Here is an 8,840-nt window from a genome sequence, read left to right as displayed (position 1 = left end):
TTTGTTTAAGCTGCTACTTAATTAGCTAGGCCAATTTGACATAACTAGCAACTGGTATATTTGAGCTCATTCTACCATCAAATTCTTTTCATGTCTGTGAAGTTGGAAATTCCGCAAGCAAAAGAGAACAGAATGTGCAGAATATTAAGATGTGGGCGGAATCTTTATGTTAAGACAGACAAGTTGCTGCATACTTCTTGCAATATGCTTACTGCAGTGCAAACTTTCTGCTAATGCTTACTGCACTGCAATTTTGGAGTGCATTCTTGATATGTACTATTAAGCGAAAACCTTATTATTGGTGAACTTCATCTCATTTAGGTAAAACACTCAGTTTTTATTTTTTTGATAAAGTAAGAGATATTATAAATGACATCAAGAAGATGCAGAAATATAGATACAAAAGATTTGTTAGTTTCAGTACAAAGAGTCCTATACTAATGTTAAAGAGCTAACAAAGTCCAAAAAATGATCAGGGGACTTTACAGGTGTTAAGGTACTCCAACTGTCCAAAAGCAAAAGATGCCTTAAGGATAAAGCCAAATAGTCTAATGGAAGAGGAAGAAACCATTGATAATGTCAAGCTCTTATTGCTTGGACCTCATTTATTCTGCCTAAATTTTATAAGATTTAAGTGGTATAATATGCTACAATAAGTTTGCTAGACTAGAAATTATGATTCCCCTATCACATTAGATGTCAAACTATGGAAGGTCAAAATTCCTCCTTGCAAGGGGTTCATATGGGCTCAGGTATTATTTTCATGTTAGAACGGAATAGTGAAAGAATGTATCAGCAAGAGTTGGATATTATCTTACAGATACTATAAATAGAAGAGGTCCAAATTTGCCCTTCCACTATTAGAAATGTTCTAAGATTACCTTTTGTTACACTTCCAGGCCATTGATACCCTTTACTTTTTGACAATGTTTTAAGACCTCCGTTATACTTTGGTTAAAAGACTTTTTGTTTCATTTCTTTTTTGAAGTTTTAAAATTTCTTTTACGATAGGGTTATCAATAACCTCGAAAGTCCAATTTTACGATCTTGTGTTTGATCAAGAGTAAAGTTGATCAAAATGCACTCACTACAAGTTTATGGCAGCGTCTAATAGGTACAAATTTAATATTAAATACATATTTCCAAGAATATTTATACCTGTGGAGTCGAAAGTAACGGATACATTTGCATCAATTGTTAGTAGAGTAGATGTATCATTGGTTTCCAAGAATTTGGTGCTGTTTAGTTGACCTTCTTCACTCCATTAATTGGAGTATATAAAAACACAACCATTTGGACTTTTGAACCTTCTCTCCGGCCAGCTTCTAACAGCTTGTTTGGATAGTTGATACATATTGTATTGTATCGTATTGTTATTTTAAATACGATGTTTGTTTTGATTGTTATTTAAATATTATTGTATCGTATAGTTAAATCCGTCGTTACGTAACAACGAAATGTGTCACTTTATATAACGGCCGATTTGGTGTGGTCGCGTCGTTGCGTTGTCTTTTTCTCTCAATCTCATCCTTCATTATTATTAAATGATATTATTTCATCATTTACCCTACCTTTTTATATACCGTATCATAATTTTTTTTAATAATATTGTAAGTTTATTCTTCATATTGCTGGTGTGTGATATCATAAAATGACAAAAAACGATACAATCTATCCAAATATTGTATCAATCAAACGATACAATACAATACAATACAAAACAAGCTTAGAGACAAACTTCTACACGTTGCTGCATTAGGTTCAAGGACTGAAAGTAGTATTTGAATTTTCTTTATTTAGTATGTATATTACAACGATAACTATGCCTTAGTCAATCAAGTTGGTGCCAATTTTACGAATCCTCACTTTTTTTTTTTAGATTCAGTTGTATTATAAGGATTCATTATTATTGACAAGTTTTGAGGTAGTTGTCTACCTACCTGCAACTCTCCTCCTTTATATGAGTTTGGGATGGATAATGTAAGCAAGCCTATACAAGTGGAGTTTTATTTTATTTATTACTATGTATAATGTTTGAAGTAGTGAATGGAACCTTAAAGTCTACTTAACTTAGTCAGACAAGCACACGTAACAGCCTAACGGGATAAAGGCAAGTCAAAATAAGCCGGCCCGCTCTTCTAACTGCACAAGTCTCGATGCCTCACATAACTTTTGTCATACTTTTCAAGAGAAAAATCCTCACTTTTGAGTCTCTCTCCGTTTTAATTTATACTAGGCAGTTTGACTGAGGTTTTTTTTTTTTTTTTTTTTCTGAAATTTGTGGTTTTAAAAGTTTAATGGGTAAAAATTTTGTAGGATATAATATTTATGTGGTTATAAAATTTTTTTATTAAGGAGTAAAATGAATAGTTTAAAGTTAAATTATTTTTAAATTTAAAAATGAATAATTTATTTTGGAACACACTAAAAAGAAAATTATCTCGTCTAATTTGAAACGGATTGAGTATAAATTTAGAAATTTACTCCATCTATTTTGAAAAGAATGAAGAGAGTCAAATTTTTTAATTCGTTACTCCTGCAATACTCCGTCAGGTAACATTATAACATTACAATATACTCCAGTAGTTAAATAAAGATTGACTTCATATCATCAATAATGGGTATATATAAATAAGATCACATGATAATTTAAATTGAGCTAGTAGAAGTTAGCCAAGATAAGACAGACACACTTGCAGAGTAATTGTGAAAGAGGAAAGACCCAATTGCAGACTTAAATTTGTAATGCTGCAATTGGATTGTGTAGTAAGTAGTTTGATTATTGAACTATCTTGAGGACAATTAAGAGTGAGCAGAAGCTAAGTGTGCATATATTAAATACTTATAATAAAACTACATTAATTGATGATTTGACATAATTCAAACAAATAAAGCATAGACCTAAGGAGCAGTTAGGTTTTAGTTAGATGTAGCAAGACTTAATAATAGTGATGACTGGTAAACTAAACTACACCCACCTGAAACCAGAAATGTTCTGTATTTCTGACTTTCTGTAGAAGGATGTGGGCATAACTGAAATACTATCTTATTGGCAAGGGCTTTCTGGTCAGTCTAGAGTACAAAAAATTTGAAACCAGTTGCCGTTTGAACCCCTCAGGAACCTCGAAATTCAAAAAACTATCTTCAATGCAACCAATTAAACAACCCCAAACACAGCCTAAAGAAACTGAGATAGAAAAAGGATTCTGTGCGTGTGCCAGTGTGTGTTTTTGGCGAAAGAAAACAAGAAGAGAGATGACGGGGTTGGTTATGGTGAGTAGGGGGGTGGGTTGCGGAGGTGGTGGAAATGGGAAGAGGTCAAAGGAAGAGCAAAAGCAGCAGCAGCAGTTGTCTTTGTTGGATTTTATCTTACAAGCTTTGAGGAAATCTATGATGTCTTGTCGTGATGATCAAAAGGAGGAGGAGGTGATGAAATCCACCGTTCATCTTCATCATATGGAAATCGGATGGCCCACAAATGTCCAGCATCTAACTCATGTCACTTTCGATCGGTTTCATGGATTTTTGGGTCTTCCTCTTGAGTTTGAAGTTGAAATCCCTTGCAAAGTACCCAGTGCCAGGTTTGTTTAAAAACCTCAGTTTTTTTTTTTGGGTGCTCTTGAATTTCAATTTCTTGATCTGGGTCGACTTCTGTTTGTCGAAAAGATTGATTCTTTTTTGTTTTATATGTTGTCTGCATCTGATTAACAAAGCATAAAACTGATATAAAGCTGAGACTTTTACTTTTAGGGGGTGATAGTTACTCAGAATAAGCTTGTCTAGTTTTCAGCTCAATTACCAGTATTCGAGGCTGCAATTCAAATCCCAAACTAGTTAGGGCTGACTATATAATTCGTTAGTAATAACTGGAGGATTTATCATAGTTAGACTATCTTCACAACCCTTCTACTTAATCTGAGCTTTGGACAGACATTCTTTGCAAAGCTCAGTTTCTTATTCAAATACTAGTAAATATGTCTTAGTATAATGATCTGCCAACAGATTCTGCAATGTAACCAGTTTAGGAGTGGTTCATGCAAACTCTGAAGAAATAGTGAAGTTTTTATAAAACAGATTTACTGTGTTTTACTCCTATTTAGAGTTTAAAGCTAATTGAGGATAAGGATAGCATCAGTATGTTCTAACCATGCTCAACTAGTCAACACCTCTATTATGTCTCTATCCTACTTTGTAATTCAATAGTTGTGATGTGCCTATTTCAATGGTCCCCTATCCTTTTGGGTACATGATCATAATAGACCACTTTTATGTCATGACTCACTAACCGACAAGGTTTAATTGGTTTTTGGGTTCCTATTAATTTGTCACACGAGTGTCCTTGTGCCGAATTAGTAGTGGCTTTATCAACCTCATAATTTGGTTGGCTCTATAATTGATTATTTAAGGTTGTATCTGCATCTACATCCAACTTTTTCAAAATTATCATTTTAGTAAAGTTTTGCTACCAACTGGAAGCGGCTTTTGTAAAACTGTAGTATGTCAAGATGGATGCTTTTACCATTGCAACTCGAGTAGTAACTATGAATGGAAGTAGTAGTTCCTTGACCAAAACGTCAAAATAACTATTTTCCAGCAACTTTCGTTGACAGTATGCACTATGCAAAGATGGGAGTGTTCCTGTACTATATCTAATCCTTGTGGTGTCTCCCGTTAAAATGGTAACAAGGAAGATCCTAAGATAATTCTTCGAACATATCTAGACTACTAAGTTTTGCCCCTAATTTATCTCACTGGTTACATAACTTTCAATTTTTTGTGCTTTATTGTCATATCTTTTGCTAAGGGCTAAACTCATCACTTCAAAACTAAGATGGCCATGGTTGGGGACTTGAAGTAGCTTCAGTTTAAGAACAAACTCTTAGGACAACAGTGATTGGAATTTAGCTATCCAAGTAAGCAAAAAGCGTAGATACTTAGTAAGGACAGCACAAGGAGGGTGGTTGTATGTAGGGGTGTCAATAGATATTCGAAAACCGACTAAATCGACCGAACCGTATCGCAGCGAACTGATTTTTAGGTTTCTTTTAAAGAAACCGTAAGTTTTTATATAAATCTATAACCGCACCGATAATTAGGGTAGATTTTTTATTTTATGAAAATAAACCGAAAAAATACCGAACCGTACCGAATAAATTTTACATGTGAAAAATATATTTATATAGTAAGTTTAAAAATAATAATGCATTAAATTTTTCTTTGGGCCTTGGAATTATGAAAGTTGTTAAAAGCCAACAAGTAATTAAACTCAAAATACTAATTCCTAAAAGGTATTATGCTACTTCTACTTAAACTAAGTTATTTCAAGTATCTTCATTAGCAAGACACAAAGTATTCTAGCGATTATGAGTAGCAAACTACAATGTATTGAATATGTTTCCTTTCATATAATTTAAATTTATCTTTTTGAATATTTAATCTTCTATAGACTTTATTCTTGAGTCCCAACTTGAACTCGTGTGATTTAAATTTTTTTTGCCTTTGCTTGGTTTCATTTACGTTGTTGTCGAATAGTTGATGGATCTATACTCTAGCAATCTTTTATTTTTTTTAATTCATCACTCTTTAAACAGTAAAAATGTCTAGAGAGTTTTGCTAAGTCCTATAAAAGAACATATGTTATTGCATTCTACTTCTACTGGTGAATTTTACATGATATTTAAAAAAATAACAAAAATTAACCGAACCGTACCGATACCGAAGAGAAACTGACATGATTGGGACGGTTTCGAAAAGTCTAATTTTGGTTATACATAATAGAATAACTGAAAAATTAGTATGGTACAAATTTTATAAAATAACCGGCCGAACTGAACCATTGACACCCCTAGTTGTATGCATCTTTTGTCTTTCTTTAGTCAATCCCTTAAAAAGAAAAAGGGAAAACAAAAATTAGAAAAAAAAATGCTATATCGGAGTAAACTGGTTATAGTTGGTTCTGATGAAGAAGCCATTCCAGATGTTGGAAGTTTGAGGGTCCTCTTGAATGGTGATTGCTATTGTTTCAATTGACAGTGATTCCACCATATCATGCAGATGCTGAATGCTTTGCACTGTTGGTCTCTCTACTGTGTATTCAGTTTTACTCCATTCTTAGAACTCTGTCGGTATGTGTAGTTTAAACTTTTCTAACAGTAGTTTGTGAATTTCTATCAAGGTTATTCTTCAGAAAACACTTTTTAATTTTTTATAACATAACAAATGCACAGCGTATGTTGATTCCTGTTTCTATTTCTGTGGAGTCACATTTATGATGTAAGTGGTTGGCTGTAATTTGCATCCAGAGTTTATAAACAGAGTTTCAAGCTATTTATTGTATCATGCTGAATTTGTAGCAATTTTCTTTTTGCAGCGTCAGCGTTTTTGGTATCTCTGCAGAGTCGATGCAGTGTTCTTATGATACAAGAGGCAACAGTGTCCCGACTATTCTCCTGTTAATGCAGGAACGCTTATACTCACAAGGTGGTCTGAAGGTATCTCAATTTTTGTCTCGTTTCTGATGGATGAGTAGTCTCTTCCATAACTATATTTCTTGCCAAAAGTTTTCTAAGTATTGCTGGATGAACCTTTAGGCTGAAGGAATTTTTCGAATAAACCCAGAGAATAGCCATGAGGAGGAAGTAAGGGACCAGCTCAACAGAGGGATTGTGCCCGACGATATAAATGTCCACTGTTTGGCCGGTCTCGTCAAAGCTTGGTTCCGAGAGCTTCCAGCAGGTGTGCTTGACGGGCTTTCACCAGAACAGGTTTTGCAGTGCAGCACGGAGGAGGAATTTATCGAGCTTGTGGAACAACTTAAACCAACTGAGACCGCGTTGCTCAACTGGGCAATTGAGCTAATGGCTGATGTTGTTGAGCAAGAGGAATCCAACAAAATGAATGCCAGAAATATTGCGATGGTTTTCGCCCCAAATATGACACAGGTAAGTGGAATATACTTCTGTCAAGGCATACAGAATCTTAAATTCACTAACTGGTTGAAGCATTTTGTTAAATTTGTTGTTCTGGTATCAGATGTCTGATCCATTGACAGCGCTCATGCACGCTGTTCAAGTGATGAACTTACTGAAGGCTCTGATTGTGAAAACACTACGAGAACGTGGAGAGACAGAAGATGGAGGATATTCACCCATGTCATCTAGTTTTTCTGATAGACAAACTGAGAAGGAATTTGACACTCAACGAGAGATGGAGACTAGATGTGAATCAACAGGGCCCGCATCAGAAGATGATGATGAGCAACCTCGTTACAGCTACAGCAGTGAAGACAGAGATGAAATCGAATCACTGAGTGAAATGGAAGGAAGCTTCCTACGGCAATTGGATGAGAACAATCATGCAAAAAATGACTTCCGGAAACAGCTAGAAGGAATTTTGTGTAGTGAACACGATAACCCCACGAGTTCTTCCACTTTTGATGGAGATTCTTCGTGTTTAAATGATAGTAAATAATGGGATTTCAGGCTTGAGCACTAGCACAAGAGCAGCTTACTGTTTCTGTGGGGCTTAAGGTGCAAACAGATTAACTCCAGCATGTGGAAGTACAAATTGAATCTATTCCGGCGGTGCATCTTTTGGAAGTTCTAAATCTCTGTATCGTCAGTGAATGGCTGTTTATGGAAAGTGTTGTTGGTTAGGCTTAGTCTAGACACTGAATGATTTGCTTGTTGTTGACTTGTGAATCCTTGTTCAGCTTTAGGCTGATTATTTCCTATGTTTCATCAGCAGAGCAAAGGCTCTCTAATGTTGACCAGTTAAAATTGATGTAAAATAAAGATTGTCGAAGGAAGATGATGAAAAGAAGATGATTCTTATAAAAGAACAAAGTCCTTAATCTCAGATAAGAATCAAAGTAATGTTTTTGGTTTAACAAGGGAATAATAGTAGGGAACTTCTCTATAAGATTGTGTTTTTTTTCCTTTCATATATCATGAATCTTGTTAATTGGTAATAATTCTTTAATCAAATCTGTTAGTACTTGTTGTTGGAGAGTGGCTAGCCTTCCTTTAAGAAAAGTGGATAAAGCAGTGAAAGGCGATTGTGTTAGTGGGAATTTGATTGAAGCAAGTTTATTTGTGCTCCATTTCCATTTGTTCTTAATATTTGAAGTATGTGATTTTTTTCTTGGAACAGTATTATCTTGCATACGCTACATGGTGCGCTTTAGATTCAACCACATTAAGTTGTTGCTGTGATTCCCATTGCGCAATTTCCTCGCCATGAATTTTTCAGTTGATAGGATCTCATTCAACATATGTGACCAATAAGTACTCTTTGCTTCTTGATATTGGCAAAGGCCAAAGCAGATCCAGTAATCAGTATATAGCTGTGGATGCATGTGTATTGTCATGGGCGGCTTTCCAACCATGACCTATGACCCCTTGGACGCGCCCCGTGGCGTCCTGGCCAGCCTCCCAATGCTCCCAACGCCCGTCGCCACAGTCGGCCCCGTGGTCTCGGCAGCTCCAAGTGACAAGCGCGCATGTACCTCTGTCGCCCCACCGATAGCCATCGCCAACGCCCAGCCACAGGCAGATGCCAACAATGCCGCGCGCGTAGACAATGCCGCGCGCGCAGACCCTGATGCTAAAGACAAAGTTGCTGCCAACGGACTTGTTTCTGCTTTGTAGAAGACTAAGTCCTTTTCATTGTAAATATAGAGTAGTTTTGCTGCATTTTCTTTAAGTGTGATTTTACAGCTTTCATAGGTCTAGTCATGTAACTTTGGTTTATTTTTTTTAAGCATTATTAAGGGGGACCAAGCAATCAAAACTTTCAAGCAAGCAAACAATTCTCTGTACTGGTGTCTCTCCCCCCGACAC

The 8,840-nt window shown here is 35.6% G+C and overlaps 1 protein-coding gene across 2 annotated transcripts; it reads left to right on the top strand.

Annotated features, from left to right (window-relative positions):
* The first annotated feature begins 2,921 nt into the window (after nucleotides 1-2,921).
* On the top strand, nucleotides 2,922-7,920 carry LOC104089814 (rho GTPase-activating protein 2). Of its 2 annotated transcripts, none has more exons than XM_009594794.4 (4): nucleotides 2,922-3,581; nucleotides 6,371-6,491; nucleotides 6,591-6,941; nucleotides 7,033-7,920. In XM_009594794.4, the coding sequence occupies exons 1-4, from the start codon at nucleotides 3,148-3,150 to the stop codon at nucleotides 7,468-7,470; spliced, it is 1,344 nt and encodes a 447-aa protein (XP_009593089.1). In that variant the 5' UTR covers nucleotides 2,922-3,147; the 3' UTR covers nucleotides 7,471-7,920. The 2 variants fall into 2 exon arrangements, with proteins under 2 accessions (XP_009593089.1, XP_070044480.1); XM_070188379.1 differs by lacking the exon at nucleotides 2,922-3,581 and adding an exon at nucleotides 5,748-6,273.
* The last annotated feature ends 920 nt before the right edge of the window (nucleotides 7,921-8,840 follow it).

Source organism: Nicotiana tomentosiformis, chromosome 1 (assembly GCF_000390325.3).
Source record: "Nicotiana tomentosiformis chromosome 1, ASM39032v3, whole genome shotgun sequence".
In the NCBI taxonomy this organism is placed as follows: domain Eukaryota; kingdom Viridiplantae; phylum Streptophyta; class Magnoliopsida; order Solanales; family Solanaceae; genus Nicotiana; species Nicotiana tomentosiformis.
Note: the sequence above shows the minus strand (reverse complement) of the source record. Positions and strands in the feature narration are given on the sequence as shown.